General features: G+C 34.7%; 2 protein-coding genes across 2 annotated transcripts; one reads left to right on the forward strand and one right to left on the reverse strand.

The window, feature by feature from the left end:
* Positions 1–4,261: 4,261 nt before the first annotated feature.
* On the reverse strand, positions 4,262–5,710 carry LOC138330572 (uncharacterized). Its single transcript, XM_069278135.1, has one exon. The coding sequence runs from the start codon at positions 5,708–5,710 to the stop codon at positions 4,262–4,264; it is 1,449 nt and encodes a 482-aa protein (XP_069134236.1).
* Positions 5,711–8,182: 2,472 nt separating this feature from the next.
* Positions 8,183–19,361, forward strand: LOC138331665 (cytochrome P450 4A25-like). The gene is made up of 13 exons (XM_069279393.1): positions 8,183–8,300; positions 9,597–9,769; positions 10,907–11,108; positions 11,449–11,576; positions 11,975–12,099; positions 12,943–13,005; positions 14,645–14,768; positions 15,313–15,445; positions 15,707–15,830; positions 16,469–16,664; positions 17,100–17,176; positions 18,304–18,369; positions 18,903–19,361. Exons 1-13 carry the CDS (start codon positions 8,219–8,221, stop codon positions 19,000–19,002), a joined length of 1,593 nt encoding a protein of 530 aa, XP_069135494.1. The 5' UTR covers positions 8,183–8,218; the 3' UTR covers positions 19,003–19,361.
* The last annotated feature ends 213 nt before the right edge of the window (positions 19,362–19,574 follow it).

A 19,574-nucleotide genomic window follows, 5' to 3' on the forward strand; every position in this document is an offset into this window, starting at 1 on the left:
GTAGATAACATAATGTAAATGGCGATTATGATTTCTGTATATAGATGAATGACAAACTATGACGCGGTCGACATGTGAACAATAAATACCAATGAAGTAATTACGAAGCTACTGTTGTTTGTAAATAACTATTGTAAGTGTTCATTTGTTGCTACGTTGTGTATAATTCATTTGCACTCTTTTATTTTGTTGATATAGCAATTGTCGCGAATACGCAAATTGATCTATGAAAGCACAAAGTACAAGTAATCAAAGATATTCACGACATTTTGATTTTGAGAAATACTGTATCAATATTTAATTTGATACAGATGTATTTACAATATAATGAACTTATTTTTCTGTTTAAAATAAATTTCTACATTATTCATTATCAGTCAATTTCAGTAGTGTCTGCAGTCATGTGTCGATACGGTAACATCTTAATGATAAATGAATCATTTTGTAAACGCTCCGTCATATGTTGTTTCGATTCAGACGACATTAGTAACGCGAAACCAGTTGGATCATTTCCTTATTAAAAAAAATCCATCTATTTTTCTTAAAACATTTTAAAGGTGTCTTTTCCATTCCTTTATGAATTTACTTTTTTTTATTATTTGTAAGGTGACAAAAGGTTTTCTCAATCAATTTACATTTGTTTGACAATCGATTTCCATTTTTAGCCTATAATATTTTCGTAACATTAATCAATGGGGTAGCGACAATTTGATACTAAAAATATAAGGAATGTATGTACTCTCATAATCTTATAACGAAATTCGCGAAATTAAATGTCTTCCTGTTTTACAAATGTATGTGTCATACTCACAAATCAAGAAGGGCTTTCAATATGCTATTCCTAACCAAAAGTTACCAATACTTTGAGAATGACATTACTTACAAAACATAGGTTTTTATTGTACAAGCACATCCAAGGACTATCAAAATAGTACATAAAGTCAGGCCTTGAAGCTAGGCTATTGTCTACAACTACATTTAACATTTTTGATTTAATTTAAAATTATTTTTGCAGGTATCTTTCCATCTTAACATTCATAAGACATACTTTTACAGTGCATAAATTCTGTGTTATATGTACATGTCTGTCCGTCCATTTGAATGATTTTCACAGCTTCATTAATGTATCATACTTCAGTAGATAAATGTAACTAGATAAATGTGTCCAAATTTTCACCCAGATATGACTTATCTTTGTTCTCGCGCGTGAATAATTATCTCTACACTCTAAATATTATTACTAAAGATTAAAAAACACGACTGTAATCAACTCGCAAGGAAAACTGAACGAATTTACGTCACATTGTCATTTTATACATATAAACCCTTTTTCTGTAAACGCAGTTTCGTATTCTAGCTATATAATACGATACATAGGTGATGTGTTCTGTCTCCATACTATATATACATACCTCTCAACGTTAAGGTTTATTCTGTCGTGAGAAAGGATCCTTTTATTTGTCTCGAGTTACCGTATCTTACCCGTGACTTCTCATGTTCCATATGTACAACAGATTTCTGTGCATCTATGTCATTGTTTAGACGCTGGGATTACTGTCACGGCTGTACATTGTATAAAGTTCATTACAACTTATCTAATACGCCAATGCTGAGAGAAATTAATACATTGTCAACTACAGCGAATCAGTTTAACTCGAAGATCCAGTTTAATTAGAACTATTTTATTTTTTGATCCGGAATAAAAAAAAACCCACTTTATTCTCCTGCTAACTCGAATACTCGGAAAAAGACTTCGATTGAGTTAACAAGGTTCTACATTTGAGCGATACAGCTTAATACTAACATCGTAGTATCACACAATTTAATGTTTATTTTATTAGTGAAAAAGACATTTCGATACAGATTTCTTTAAACGTTGAACTACACGAATTACATATTTCTTTTAAACGTTGAACTACATAAACGTTGAACTACACGAATTACATATTTCTTTAAACGTTGAACTACACGAATTACATATTTCTTTAAACGTTGAACTACACGAATTACATATTTCTTTAAACGTTGAACTACACGAATTACATATTTCTTTAAACGTTGAACTACACGAATTACATATTTCTTTAAACGTTGAACTACACGAATTACATATTTCTTTATGTTGAAATACACGAATTACATATTTCTTTAAACGTTGAACTACACGAATTACATATTTCTTTAAACGTTGAACAACAAAATTACAGATTTCTTTAAATGTTGAATTAAGCGAATTACATGTTTCCTTAAACGTTGAACTCTATGACGTTTAAATGAAAACATCATAAATCATGATAGATGTTTATATGTAAAGTATTGATATAATGCATTTAAGTCACATAGAGAATAAAGATGTTAATATGTGAAATATCAATATAATGCATTTATAAGTGACGGAGGGATGTGAGAGATAGTTGAAAAGTATTAAATACTTAAGCATGACTGTAAATTATTTTGCTTGAGTACATATTTTCACAAAATTGTTGTTTATTCCCGAAAATAAAATCTCTGTCGAGAAATACAAGTGTTTTGTCATGCTTCAGAACCATGTATGTTGGAATGCATGAAGATTAATAGCATCTGTATCATTATCCATATTTAACAGATTTCCTGCCATGGTATTTATATTATTATTTTTTCTATATCTACATCTATATTGTACTGACCACCTTCATCGTGTTCTACATGAAGAAGTCTGATGTGTATACAGATGTGCATGTCTTGTGTTGTGTACTGGAGGAACAAGTAGGTCTTTTCTAATGTTTATTTTGTTATGTGTTATCTTATGAAGCATGGTTGGTCGCATGTCTTTCCTGCGTTGTTCTAGAGAGCGCCAGTCACAAAGTTAGATTTTGTATCATGTCACCAACACTGGAGGTGTTTCTATTGCTTACAAACTTACATAATTCCACCAGGCATTACAGTTGTTATCTGGTCTTCGACGGTCGTAGGTATACCAATCGTCGAAGGTGTACCAACACGACGGCGGTATCAACATTTGCATTAAAGTGCACTTTTGACAAAATCAATCGCATTTAATTGAATGAAACTTGGACAAAATTGTTTTTGTATCAGTCAGAATAAACAAACAAAGGATAATGAAAAATAATTAAATCAGTTCTGGTTTTTTAGGGTTAAAACACAGAATTTTGAGAATTTGCGTTAAAGTTCACTTTTGGCAATCAAATTTAATCAGATCCGATATTGAATTGAAACTTAATCAGGTTACCTTTCGCATCAGTCAGAATACATACACGGAAGGTAAAATAATTAAACCATTATGATATTTTGAGGCTAAAATTTAGTTCATTTTGAAATTTAGTTTGTTCATCAAAAGCCCATGTTATAAAATTCATAAGATTAAAAAGTTGACTTAAATATGTTAATTTCGTAACTAGTCTCTGAATGCACTGAATACTCAACATAATGAGGAATGTATACTTCATTTTGACAATGGTACACAAATGTAACATATCAAAGTTCACGGGGAAAAATACTCCAACAATGTTAGAGGTATACCACGACGAGACACTTTTGAAACAACACGTTGTAGTCAGCAAAATGACGTCCGATAAATTAAAGAAACGGCTGACCAGTCGACTCTCATGTAATGGGAGTAGGGGAAAATCTCTGGAAGTTCAGACAGCGGATACACGTACATTTGTACGCGTGCCGTCTTTAGTTTGACCACATACGTTCTATCCTCTCCTGGCAGGGTTTTTATATTGATCCGGTACCTGAACAGTAAGAGAGTCTCTGTATTCCCTGAGAGCTCTCTGTGTGTCACCGACCATTTCGTAACAGATACCCAACATGTTGTGGACAATCCAGTTTTTGTAGCCTCCGTGATGCTTGCCATACTTCGCTGCACGAAGGTGAACCAGTGCTGCGTCACGTCTCATAGTGTCACCAAGTTCGTGGTAGCACAGAAAACTCCAGATGTAATGGGATGGGAATTATAACGTATGGTAGAGGAGATATAAAAAGAAAATCTCCACGTGAAAGTTTTGACAACTCCAGATGTAATTGGGATGGACAGAATTGTGAAGCACTTTTCCCTATTATTATTGGTGCTGCATAAACTTCATGGAATTTGTACAACATGGTATACTCACGACCGCAGTACAAATCTTCATACTTATCCATCGCCTTCATGTAAACCTTCTTTGACGAGAGCATGTATCTACATATTTTCAATGCTTTTGTGAGATTGCCTATCTGGTAATGATATGTTGCTAATAATCCTGGACTACCACACACTTCAGCAAGTGGTAAAAGCTGGTTCCTGCATTTCCTTAAAGTTTTGTATTTTATCTTTATTTCCTCTAAAGTCTTTATGATCCCCAAATGTTTCCAGTGCAGCATTTGAAAGTCCCTCTGTTGCAGTGGTATAAGCTAAGAACTCATCTATATCCGACTTAGACTCCAATAGGAGCTTCAACATTACCGGGACAGCATCTGGGGGACAATAAATCAACGCCAGTTCATTGAAAACAGTTGCATCAAGTTTACGTTCTAACGATGCTGGCGGAGGTAGTCGAATATCTGGTGATCCCAACGCCCTTATTTCATTAACAACTTGTCCTAATGATGGCTGCATGAATGTTCCAACTGACAAACATCCCCATTTCTTGTTATGGAGGTCAATGAGAAAACGAAGCAGTTGTTGTTGATTTTCACCATGAACTTTGCCAAGAAACATGTTGTTTTCGCTGATGAAGTAATTCGGACAAAATCCAGCTTTAACCCAGGCTATTAGGATACTTAAGCACCACATGAAACAGTAGAAGATATGTTTTTCCTGCCATAATAAATTTGGCGTGCTTTCCACTGCGTAAAATATCACGGTTTTAATAATATAAGATGTCAGAATATCTGTTTGTCCTACCAATTGTTCCATTGTTTCGGATATCTGTTTGAGAACGTACTTTAAAAGTCCATATACTAAGAATTGAATATGATTGAGAGAAAAAATAAGTTTTCTTTCCGAAGTAACGAATGAAATTCTCCATTGTAGGAATGTGTCAGCGGACGTTTTATCTCCCATGGGGACAAGCTGACAGCCTTCATGAACTATCTCATTCCTCAATGCTGGATCTGGCCACCCATGGAGGCGGGGTCGACTTATCCATTCATTTGCTTCTTTTGGCCAATCAGGGCTTTTGAAACAGGTTACAAAATCAAAATCAACCTTACTGTTTTCATGCAGTATATTTGCAGCTGGTCCATGTGCCTCAACGTTTAACTGATAATCACGTCTGCACCTATCAATATTCAGTGCTTGAAACATTTCACTTGAAATAAAGTAGCGATCTCCAACAGGAACCATGGATCTTATTAGGTTCGGATGATATGCCTGGGAGCGAACATCCAATTCTAAAGTAACATAGCCTGGCCTGCTTTTAGCATCTCTTACCATCAATATGTTTTTGATATCTGGACTAGATGTCATTTCATGATCGGGGCACAAAACGATCACATGTTTGTAGGTAAACATAACGTCGTGGTCTGAACCTTCCATAAGGAATCCCTCACCCATACTTCCCGTGGCAAACGAATTAAGCTGACTTTTTGTCTCCGAGTTTTCAACGAGTTCTCTTACAAGTGTAAGTTTTCTTCGGGCAGCCACTATTTCCTTACTACCTACCCATCTATCCATGATGTGACGAAGAATCCATGATTTCTCATACATCTCCTCCTCTGCAGCCATCTTTGTTCAATAAAAGAGGTCAAAGGTTTACCGTATAAAATATAGATTGATACATGTATATATACTGTAACTTGAGCTCGTTCCGGTCTGTCGAAGCAGTAGAATTACAGTGGAGAATATATATATATATATTGCTTGAGTTCGTTTTATCGTCAATATACAATGCTTTCTTAGTCTCCATTAACTTCTCTACCGAGTCAATGCTTCCATGGTGTTGCTTTCGATACTTATTGTGGATAAAATTCCCGGTCTATACATGTATACATGTATAACCCCATTGACCAGTAAGATTGAATCTTCCATGCTTGAGTGAATGTGATACAGGTTTAGTCGCTTGATCTGACGTATATCTTCTCCACTTCTCTCACTCCTCATGTTAGCTTTTAACAAATATCAATATTCCCTCTCACAATTTTATATTATTCTTTGTATTGATATCAACAAATGATTATGTTTTACCCTGTTTAATAACGTTTCATCTTCATCGTCTGCTTACTTGGTATACCAACGTGCATTATCGCGCTAATGTGTCTATGTCAGTATTTATTCAGCCTTGACCCTGACCACCAGTAATCCCGTTCACCTGTGTAACATGTATAAGAAACATTCCACTTCAAAATCAGCTATCAACACATTGAGACTTTCGGATTTACCTGTTACCTGTTACCTGTCGTCGAGGTCTAACTTGTAGGCCTGAGGCCTCTCTGACCCACCACTTGGTCTGCCCTTTCCGGTAGTGGCAGCTGAGTTGGGGTGTAGCTAGCAACTTGGGGAGAAATTACCTTTCTTTAAAAAATTGGTTTAATGTCTCTGATTGGACCACACTTTCAGGTAGCGCGTTCCAGCTGTTGATAACCCGTTGTGAGAAACTGTTTTTCCTTATATTCAGCCTGAATTGTTATTTTGATAGGTTTTTGCTGTGACCTCTTGTGTGTTAATGCTGAATAATTTATCCTTTTCACATTTATCAATATTAGCCAGGATTTTAAACACTTCAATTACGTCCGCCCTCTGTCTTCTGTACTCTAGTGATGGTAAGCCGAGGTTAATCAGTCGTGCTGGATAATTTTTGCTTCTGATGGATTTGATTAACCGGATGAAAAAACAACTCTATGACATAAATAAGAGAACATCTCGTTTCTTGAAATACCTAACATTTTTGGGAAAATAGATAGCAAGTGCTGAAATATTGTGGGGTTGAGTGAAACTTGGCTAAAGGGTATTCATCCATCAGAGAAATCCTTAACAGATGGCTAAACCACATAATTCATCATTACCGAGGTCATACTACAGGAGGTGGTGTGTCCCTTTATATCAGTCAGAGAGGCAAGGCACGGAACAGCAAATAAAAATATAGAATAGTATTTCTCACATAGCTAGCCATGTAAGATAGAGTTGTCCCATGAAAGACAGCTATGTAAGATAAATCTATCTTACATAGCTGTGACGTCACAATTGCCGAACAATCAGATGACGTCATATCAGCCAAAGTTGACGTCATTTTTCTTCTATTTCGATTGATTTGCCGGATTTATTTACCATTTCATTTGTTTAATTTGCATTTCAAACCGTTTTACCTAAGATTTCTTGTTTATATCTATTAATATAAACCAAACTTTGATGAGCTCTTTCGAATGGCGTTCTTATTTTCAAAATCGATCAATTATTTAAGAAGTTAAGATTTTGTTACAAAATGGCTGCCTCACCTTTCGTGCAAGTAACTCGACAAGCAATGTGAGAAAATAACTCTTTCATATGTAAATTATGTAGGATAGAACTATTCCACCCTCGGGTACAGAATTTTGGGTCAGAAACCTCGGCAAGCCTCGGTTCTGACCCAAAATTCTGTACCCTCGGGTGGAATAGTTCTATCCTACATATGTACATATGAAAGAGTCATATAATCTATGCTGCCTGGTCATTTGTATGATGGTGACAGTGCACACATTGCACTAGTGTGTACATTGTCACACATAGATATTCACTGTTTATGTAACAATGTCATTAGATAAAAAAAATCACAATACAGTTGTTTTTAATCAACATGTTTTCTTTTATTCGTCTATTATGAACAACATAAATACTATATAACGATATCTCATAGTATACAATATATCTCCTCTTAATATAAAATATTTATAAAGAATAGAAGATGATCATAAAAGGTGTCAGCTATCTTACATACTTTAATTGAGTAAATGACAACTTGTCACAGATGGTGATGTTAACTAGTTGTTTATCTCGATGATGATACTTCATATGATCTAAGTGTTATGAATACATTACTTCAATTCAAATATTGAGCGAAATTCTTATTACGTGTTGCAACCCAACCTCACTAGACTCTCATCCCCACCGCCACCCCAACCCCGAACCTACATCTCGACCGGTCAATGGGCTGCATATAATTTTAAATCTTGAAGCTGATACCGGTGTTTTGTAATATTTCATCAAATCCGGAAATGAAATCTTTTTATGGCTGGGTAAAGTTCAAATACTAGCATTTATATGTTAAGCGTCAACCGTTGGCCCCTGATAAAACATGACCTGACGACCTCGTTGACACAGGCAGGGGAACCAGATAACACAGGTAAATCTATACAATTATTAATTTGTGAGCTAAAACCTCTGTGTTATAGTCCTGTTTATGGTTTATTTTAATGTTTTGCGGCATTATTAGTTATACATAGCAATGCTCCTTAGGTAATGAGGTACATGTATAGTGTATACATGTGGGTCACAGCACAACTGCAGTTGATTATGTATCATATATACTGTAGTGTGTTAAATTGGAACGTTGTTATGTGGTCAACAAATACGATACATGAACTATCTAACACCATTGTCAATAAACTTCAGGGGTTACTATCACTGTCGTTATATCCATCCCTGGAATATGACATAATAAAACTGAAGAGGGGGGGGGGGGGGGTTAAAAAGACCAATCGCAGGCGTCCAGAGGCTGCCTGTGACGACTAACAGTGAGCGATGCCCAACATCAAAGCCAAATAGTGTACCGTTATTCGATTTTTGCATGTATATCAAAGTAACAAACTACCTAGCTCATCTAATATAATGGCCCACACATAACCTTCAGATTTGCTTATGACATAGTCCAGGAATGGATATGGATGTAATAAAGTGATAGAAACCCCTGGAATATCAAGAACGATCTAATACATAAGTTATATCAGGTCATTGGTGTCACATAAAACCCATCTATAGAAGTTTTCAGACATATCAAATTCATTCACAAACAATGTTTATCGTGAAACTTCTATAATATATTTTATACATTATGATATTTTTCCTTTAATTAATGCATGCATGTCCATATAGTTGCAAATTAGTTTTATAATTGTCTTAGATTTTAGACGCATGTAGACATACATTTCATTTGAGCTCACCAATTTATCAAAAGATAAAGATTTGAAACAATTTGCATACATTCATCTGTATTTCATAAGACCCTAAAAAAGTAGTTGAGGACTTCGAAATTTTGATAATAAAGAAAAGCTCGTGAACCTAGGCAGAGGCAACGAGATAAGACGTGTTCCAAGCAACTGCCTCAGCTACATAATGCTCAGGGCCAGGTTGTTCATAAGGTGATTATCTCATGAACAATGGGCAAGTAGTTAAAGAATGAAATACTTCAGACTTTAGCGAAATTCTGTTTAATTTGTTTGTGAAGGCATTATTTTTTTTCAATTTGAAAATCGTCGTTAAAATGTGACTAGCATAGTTAATCATCTTTTGAACACCCGAGCCCTGATTTACTACCAGGTTAAGTACGACGTTTGAGTATTGGAATAGTTGACGAGTAGAAGTATATCCTAACACTTATTTCCATGTTTTGAATACGAAAAAACTATATCTTATTTTTCAGATCATTCAAGCATGGAGATATCTATGTTGGCAATAATTACTATTCTGCTTGGATTACTAATATGGAAGTTGAGTGCTTTAGTCCACAGATATAAAGCCTACATCGCCCTATACACATCTGACAAAGTCATCAGATTCGGGAAGTTTCATCCAGTATGGGGCCATTTACATTTGGTTAGTAAATCAATGAGGGGGGATTACTCTTTTAGGAAAAAAAATATATTCTCATGACGGAACCAATTTATGAAATGTGTAAGGATATATTTGTATTTTTTTCAGAGATGAAATTGCTATTTAGATGAACGGTAGATTTTTATCTTAATATCTTGAAAAAAAACCAAACATACACAGAAGTTTGGTGGCATTTTTATTCAAATTCCAGTTGTTGTACTTAACATTGTCACTTTTCGTTATTTTGTAATACAAAATTTATGGTTTACCAATTACTATTATCATACTGTACAGTTGTTAAATTTCGCGGATGTAAAATTTCGCGATTTACTGTTTTGGCATTATTTGCGAGGTTTTATTTTCGCAAGTTATCTTAGTAGCCTTTAAAAGCGTTATTTAGACGACAGGCTATAATACATAAAACCATTATTTTGATAAACTTCGCGAGGTATTAATTTGTGTGGATCCACGAATTTAGCGAAATTAAAACCACTACGAATATTAGCACTTATACAGTAATCTTATAAGCATTAGAACAGACTTTTCCTTAAAATAATGGCCTTGTAGATAGGGCGCTAGGGACCTTAAAGGCAACATTTGGAATCTTCTCTTTTCTCTTCTCCCAAACGTCATAACGTCTCCCTTGACACCGCCTCACATTTTCCCCTTTATTTGAGCGCTCGCCCCTGCTGGTGAGGAAGGCTCTGGGATATGTCCCCTGTTCGAAACACACCAAAGTCTATAAAAATGGTAGTTACTTTTTATGCTTCGCGCCCAGTCATAAAATGAGTATAGCTGGTGAAGTGTATTGTTCGGTGTCTTTGGCGGCATGCTTCAGTGTGAAATCACTATAAAACAACAAGTGTCCCACTATGTCAAAGAGACACATGGAAAAAACAAACGGACACGAAAACACTCAAACATGCTGCATACAGCAGAGATCGTTCTTAAATGAAAACTGAACATGAATGATTTTAATAATAATGTAATTTTGATATTTGCACGAATTCTCAATCCATAAAATCGATTTATTCATTGTTTATATTCACAATGCAATTTATAAGGTATTCCCACCTAAGTTACGATACACAGAGATACAAGTGATAGAAAAATAATAAGAAATCACATCAATTGTTGCAGTTTGTTCCTCTCATCAAATTCCAATATTACGCCGTCAAAGGAATGCGTGAGACAGGGAGGAAGATAACTTGTTACTGGCTATCTTTCCTCTACCCGGTATTGGGGGTCTGCCATCCAGACACTGTCAAGATCCTCCTCAAGTCTAGCGAACCAAAGAATAAACAGAAGGGTGGTGGCTACTTTACCCTACTGCCGTGGCTAGGTAAGCGCCGTGACAGAATCACCATTCCGTCAAAAATTAATATTCATTTAAACCATGTAATAATTTTATTTAATCATCTATATAACGAGGATTTTCATTGGTTGTCATTTCAAAACAATGAATTCGTCGTTGTAACGTCGTTTTTGATTGACTGAAACAATGGCGTGAGAATTTTATTGAAAAAAAAATCTTAAAAAGCTAATATGTGAAAATAATTGGTATGTTACGGAGTAATAACAAACGATGGTTACCCTGACCTTTGGTAAATTGTGTCTACATCATCATTTTTATTGTATCATCATTCATTTATAAACTTGTAAACTAAATATTACCTTATAAGGTGACGGGTTACTGATCAGTGATGGTAAGAAGTGGGAGAGGAACAGACGACTGTTGACGCCCGCCTTCCACTTCGATGTTCTCAAACCTTATGTACCCATTTACAACGAGGTCTTCAATATATTCTTGGTAAGAAACCTTTCCACGCTTTCCAAAACAATGTACATTATACACTACCAAAAATGATGGTTCCATGTTACACTGCACATTTACGGAGGATTTTTTTTTGCAATATATGTATTTCATACAAGAATTCAAAGTTAAAAATATCAAAATTAAAAAAGATCATTTTATCTGCAATCCTGGGAGAGTAAAAGGACCATAAATCCCCCAAGACAGCAATTTCATGCTTAAATATTTCTTCCTTATCTGTTTAAATCTCATTCAAAAATTGTAAAAATGTAAAGCGAACTCAAATTTCCGTCTGATAATTTTAGTATTGTATCTTGCTTATAAGATATCTTTTTATAAGCCTTACTTTAATTACCAACAATGTGGTGAAGAAAGAACACTTTTTTTCTATTCAGGACAAGTTGGATGAAGCGTCCAGCAATGGGAAGAGTATAGAGATTTACCATAGAGTAGGCCTTGCTACACTGGATACTCTCCTACGTTGTGCCCTGTCATACGAGGACAATGTTCAGGGGCAAGGGTAAGTTATGCTTTGTCATGTTATAGTTCGACAAAGTACAGAAGCAATGGTGAGTTAGGCTTTTTCATGTTATATACAGCAAAGGACAGAAGCAAGGATGAGTTAGACTTTATCATGTTATACATGGGAAATTTACAGAAGCAAGGATGAGTTTTATTGTACACTCTTTTACATGAATGATATGCAGGTGCAAGGTTATGAGATACAATGTTGGTTATATCTTATCTTAATCTGCCATACCGGTGTCATATAAAATGTTCATCCCATTTAATACAGTACTTACTCGGGTGAATATTTTAGAAGAGGGGGGGTTGGGGAGTAGAGGAGAAAATATGTGACTTATTTTTTGCAATTGTTTTGTTAAAGATGCTCCACCGCTGACAAATGGTAATTTTTCACTATCAAAAACGGGAGCAGACGATTTTGTATTTTTCATCAGTTACAAAAGTTACTTACTTTACACCATTACCACCATTGAAAAGTTTAAGCTTCTAATTTTACTTTAAGTTAAAAATATGAAAAATAATTAATTGCATCCCGAAAAAATTCTGTGGCACTATATCCTATATGGAATGAAGCACAGATTGCGCATGCATCAAAGGTAAAATAAATTATTTCATATTATTTTTTGTGTTAATTAGACATATATATACATGATTTAACACCAATTACTGTTCAAATGATAAGTATCATTTATGCTCTGTCGGCGGTGGAGCATCTTTAAATATTTGGTCCCATTTAGCGATCCTCAATTTTTCAGAGCGCTTATATGGTCAAACATATATGAAATTAATGATAATGATTAAAAGGGGAAATAATGTTGACTAAACTCTTCTTCTTCAGAACCAAACATCCCTACGTGAATGCAGTCCGGATTCTTACCAACATATCACTCAAAAGAATCATGTAAGTTCTTCATATTTGTCAACATTAAAGAAAGAAGCCGATATATCTGACTGTTAGTGTAGTCGAATACTGTAAACTTACTCGTGTTAGCACAATCAAATATAATTCCAGAATTAGATTTTAAATGGTTTTCCGAATGATGAGCATTCGCAATAGTTTCTATTCCGTAATAACATAATAGAGTTATCTTCCCTTAAAGTCAGGTATTGATTGTGACGTCATCTGTTTGCGAGCTTGACGTCATTCAGAGAAAACGACGTGAGTTTCACTCAGAAGATTATATGACTCTTTCATATGTACATATGTAGGATAGAACTATTCCACCCGAGGGTACAGAATTTTGGGTCAGAACCGAGGCTTGCCGAGGTTTCTGACCCAAAATTCTGTACCCGAGGGTGGAATAGTTCTATCCTACATAATTTACATATGAAAGAGTTATTTTCTCACATTGCTTGTCGAGTTACTTGCACGAAAGTTGAATCAGCCATTTTGTGACAAAATCTTAACTTCTTAAATAATTGATCGATTTTAAAAATAAGAACACCATTCGAAAGAGCTCATCAAAGTTTGGTTTATATTATTAAATATAAACAAGAAATCTTAGGTAAAACGGTTTGAAATGCAAATTAAACAAATGAAATGGTAAATAAATCCGGCAAATCAATCGAAATAGAAGAAACATGACGTCAACTTTGGCTGATATGACGTCATCTGATTGTTCGGCAATTGTGACGTCACAGCTATGTAAGATACATTTATCTTACATAGCTGTCTTTCATGGGACAACTCTATCTTACATGGCTAACTATGTGAGAAAATGATGTCACAATGGGATACCTCCCCGCAAGGGAGGTAACTCTGTAATAAGCAAAGAAGGAATACAGAAGATGCAACTTTGGTTTGCACAGGAAAAGCATTAGACTACGTAGATTAACATTACGATCGAGTATCGAAATTTCGTAGATATAATTTGTTTCGCGTATCAGTTGCAAGAGTTAAGTGTAAGCATAGAATTCTTCCGTTGGTACTAAGGAAACAGGCATCTCTTTGATGTGAAGTAGCAGGGATGAACGAAGGGTAATGATTTAGCTGTTTATGTAGTACCAAAAAAAAAAAAAAAATTATTTTTATTACATGGCTCTAAATAATATCGGTATAAATAATGATATTAAAATCATATTAAGAAATATGCTATTTCGGAGAACAGACAAAAAACAAAGATATCTTTGTCGATACGCTGGAGAAGGCCGTGGCTGCAAAGGAGAGATAGCTGCCAAATTTTCTATACAACAAGGCTGCTGTTACATGTACGTACCTGGCAATAAGTCAAGGATTAGCAGCATTTACACGTGATTTTGATGAAATCAGCCAAAAAAACATAAATTAAAAAATATATGAAACATAGGAAAAATAACAGTAGGTTTTATTCTCGCCATCAAAATGTTTAATTAGTATTTTTGACTGTCAGGTAGTAAATTCATAGGGTATTTCTGCCTTGAGTAAACATTTCCTATGTATCCCCCGATACCTGGCGTCGTCGATGATTAAATATTTCCTTAGTACAAATGAAACAATTGTATATACAATTCTTTTTACCTTCTATTGTCTATTGTACTATCGAATATAAATCTCGTTATAGGGAACCATGGTTACATCCAGATATCATATTCAAAATGTCGTCATGGGGACGAGAATATTATAAATGTGCAAAGTACGTCCATGAGTTTGACGAGCGGGTAATTAAGGAAAGGAAGCTGTCATTGGTATGTTTTGTTTTTACTTTTATAATTAAATGTTGAAATCTTCAAAAGCCAAACATTCCTATTTATTATTTATATATTATCTATGAACATATGAATACTGTGCATGTGCATATTTCAGTGGTAATCTTGTTCTTACGCTTTTCACGCTTAAAAATGCGCAAAAATGAGATTGTGGGAATCGCATTTTCAGTTTTAGTAAATATTGGATTGCGCCGACATAAGTACACGTGCGATTACAGTACTAATATACGTTTGGTTTTTATAAAGAATAGACTAATGTGAATCATTTTGTCTGTATATTGTGATAGCTTGGTACGACAAAATACAACACGACATGCATGTATCTGTTTCTTTTTGCGTGTAAAATGTCGCGATTTTGAGATAATTCGAGAAAATCAAAATTCACGAATTCATATTTCGAGGTCTAGCGATAAAAGTACATATTATCTTCCAATTACTTCTTTTTCGTGGAATAAAACCCTGCAGAAATACATGTAACTGGTTATAGAGTTATATATTAAACAATACAAGTTGGTGTGTTCAGGCCGCTGACACTACAGTGTTGACGAAGCGTCGTAGAGACTTCCTGGACATCCTACTGACCGCCCGAGATGAGAACGGTCAAGGACTGACCGACCGCGAAGTCAGGGACGAAGTTGACACTTTTCTTTTCGAAGGTAAAAGAGAGTTATTTTAAGCGTCCAATTATCTGTGGATTCATTTTGACAACAGAGATTGAATGTCGTCTGCTGTATATTGGTAGTTTTTGATAAAATATATAGATATTTATTATTGTGAGTTGATAATTTTGATGTAATTCATTCATAAAACTGACACAATATGAAATCATCTACAAAAAAGTAATACTTTTCGAACATGAATAGGATTTCTAACTTTAAATCTACCTCCATGTCCAGATAAAACGTGTTTGTGTTTAGGTCACGACACAACTGCCTCCTCCCTGAGTTGGGCCATTTACTCATTATCAAAGAATCAGGAAGAGCAGCAAAAGGTCTACGAAGAAGTCAGAAAAGTTCTGGGTGACAAAACAGAAGTTGAATGGTAAATCCCAGTCCTATAAATTTACATTTATAGTGGTGGTCTTTGAAACCATTCAGATTCGTTACCCTCTCTCTGGCATAATGTCACTACACCACGGTCTAATGTCCACAACATTTTGATCCATATCTTAAAATTCTCCGGTTTCAGATCCAATATACGTGTATCTCACACAAGTAAAAGAGCGTCCATGTTAACAAAAAGGAATATACAGAGGATGTTCCTCGTTTCTTGATGAATACAAGTTCTGAAGGAGAAATAGAGTGAATTCAGTCAGGCAGCTATAACAATTTACGTAGCATTTTTAGGGCAAGTTAAAAACAATAATTTTCAAATTTTGATGATTTCCATTGCGAAGAGATATAGTGGGCTCACAAACAAGAAAATCATGAGTCCATGACTCGAGTAGATGAATGCCATAACTCACCGAATCACTGATTGACACAATGTTATCCTTTTCTTATTCTTCACAGAAAGATGTAAATAAATGCGCGGACACTGACAACAAATAAGTAAATAAACCTATACAATGATAACAGAATGCATATGACAAATTGATTTAAAATGTCTACTGTTAACGTTGAAATGACATACATAATAGGATTCGTGGAAGACATATCAATGTCTTTGTTTTTATGTAGGAGTGACATAAAGGAGTTTTCTCGCCTTACCTTATTCCTAAAAGAGTCCATGCGGATGTTCTCTCCAGTTCCTTCAGTCGGGAGAATAACAACAAAAGAAATAGACTTGGATGGCCTCAAAGTTCCCGCGAATATGGAGATATATGTCTTAATACATGCCCTAAACAAACGAGAGGACATCTGGGGCGATCCTGAGGTACATTTTAATGCTATAATTCAATTTTGCTTGTAACGAACATTTTCATTGGCCTAAACATTTAGAAAAAAATGGCACCACCATTTGTAACGTCGCTTCAGATTGACTGTAACAACGGCGTAATGATTTCTAAGAAAAAAAAATCCAAAATTAATTTCGAATTCTAAAGATAATATCTTTTGTAAATTGAATTATAAGGATAAATTTGAAAAGCAGACAAATCATATGGAAGACAAATTTATTAAAGTCTAATGGACCTAACGAATGTACCAACTTCTAAGTAAATGAATTAAGGTTTTTTTCAAAGCGACTTGCAAAATGAACTACAATGAGAAAATTAACCTTGTAACGTCGAACCTTTCTTGATTTGTAATATCAAGGTAGACAAAATATGAGGTGTCTGTATTTTAACCATCATTCTGTGTTTTTACTCAGAATTTCCGGCCAGACCGATTTGTCAACGATCCTGAAAAAGATCCGTACAGTTATGTACCATTCTCCGCGGGTCCGAGGTAAAGTCGTATAGTCGTATCACCCGCGAAATTAAATCGCACCCAAAAATGTATTGGCTTACATGATCAAATATATAATATGTCTACAAACATACATTATTTTATATGATCAAATATATAATTCTGTAACTAGATTTCAATTTCCAAATATTTTATTGGCAAAAAGATGTTAAGTGTCAATTGGATTAGACATCAGGCATAGCCTATCTTAGTCTTCTCCTGATATTGGTGGTACATACATGGTGAGGTTTATGAAGATAAGGGGAGGCAACTCCTTGATGAAGAAAGGCATAATATTGTAACTCTATAAATTAACATTAAATTTCCACTTTTAATATAATAACCGAAATTATCGTGACATGATTCAAAATATTCTTGATAGTACAAACAACTTGCTTATTTCAATAAAAACCCTATTCTAAGCATATTCCGTTTTCGCTTATTACAGAGTTATCTCCCCTTCGGGCAGGTATCGATTGCTACGTCATTATTTTAGGGAGCGCAGTTCGCGTCTTTATCCCCTAAACGTATGACATTACGCAAGCAATCACATGACGTCACAATCAATACCTACCCGCAAGGGCAGATAACTCTGTAATATGCAAACACGGAATATCTCTATTCACAATACAATATAAATGTACAGTTTTATAGTATCTGCATTAAAGTGAATAGTCGGGAAAAGGAAAACAAGTCTAAATGCGTTCATTGGCATTCCAAAAGTTCTCGCATGTTAAAACGACGGTCAAGTTCTGCTTACATACGTTTCCAAGTTCTGACCATTGAAATAAAGAAAAGTTGAAAGCATTGAAAGCGAGGCTGCGTGGAAATGTAACCACGGCCATAGTCAGTCGGGAGGACGTTTTAGGATTCCTATACTTTAAATTAATTTCTTCGTACGCAGATAGATTTTGACGAAAGATTTTATTTTTCTATTTCATAAGAAATTATACTGGATATATTCACACCATTTTTACCGACTTAAGCCATCCTTGCCCAACTGTTCACTTTAAGATGGACAGAACGTCGTTGGTTAAAAATCGCTAATAAGCCAATGTATCAAGGTTTTTATTTGTACTTTACTAAAATACTTTATTCTAACTTAATTATGATTTCTGAATTTACAGGAATTGCATTGGACAACACTTTGCTCTTGATGAACAGAAGGTTGCTTTAGCTAAATTAGTTCAAAGGTAATTAATTGTTAAACAATAAATTTTTCTGGTAAAGTTATAACCCTTTGTTCCAGTGACATTTATCCTTCAGTGGACAAGTAGTCCTGTCACTAACCATTTCCGTTAAACCTCTCTATTATAGTAGGTCTTTTTAAAGTTTGCCTAACATGAGGGCAGGTATGACTAGCCCTCCATGTTTGGGATGTTAGTTCAAAAGTTTGATACCATGGTATTGTTAGATACTTTAGTAATAACCATCCGTCAACTTACAACTTGAGTCGTTATTGAAGGTATGCCAGCTGTCAAATAAAGCCGAAAGGGTACCGGACGTAGTTTGCATTTTGCATTGTATATGCTGCGTCAATTCCAACGACATTGGATAGGTACGCGTGTGCTTGCGAGCACGAGGCGTGGCTACAAAGCGCGTGGTCAAATAAAATATTATTATCAAATGGACGTAACGTGAAACAAAAAAAACTTTAATATGAATTGAAAAACAATCTAAACCATTGAATTTTCTCAAATATCAAAAATCTTTTCATATATTACAGATATAAAGTTTTGCCTGACACGGAACAAGAACCGGAAGTAGAGCTCGATCTCGTCTTGCGCTCTTCAAACGGAATGCATATAAAGCTGGAGAAGAGATGATGCAATATGAATCTGTTAATGCAATTACAATGTTGAACATTATGATAAATGACAATAGCATTTTAATAGTATTATCTGCTATGGTATGCCTGATTTGTGCCATTTTACGTTCTCAATGACACAAATCAGTTAAAATAATCAGCAGATGGAATTTATTTTCTCCAAGACATATGCATGCCACACAGATGTCATATGTATATAAGCATAATTTGCAAATATTTGGCATGAAGTTTTTTCAAACATAATACCTATACTTACAAAGATAAATTAAATACATGTAACTTAAACGCAAAATGCCCTCACATAAATGTTTATATTGGCGTTATTTTTTAGTTTTAATAAAATCTAATAAAAATATGTCTGAATGTTTTTTCTTTGTTTTTGTAAGTATAACTAAAATACACCTCATGTTATAACAAACACGTTTGATGAATATTCAAGATATGTGTATTTACAAAACTTACATCATATTCTTTTTTATACGACTTAAAATTAGTTACTTTGTACAAATTATATGCTAAAAACATACCTTAACCGGATGTATAGAACTTTAACAATTAAGATGGGTTTCC

Source organism: Argopecten irradians, chromosome 9, assembly GCF_041381155.1.
Source record: "Argopecten irradians isolate NY chromosome 9, Ai_NY, whole genome shotgun sequence".
Taxonomy (NCBI): Eukaryota; Metazoa; Mollusca; class Bivalvia; order Pectinida; family Pectinidae; genus Argopecten; species Argopecten irradians.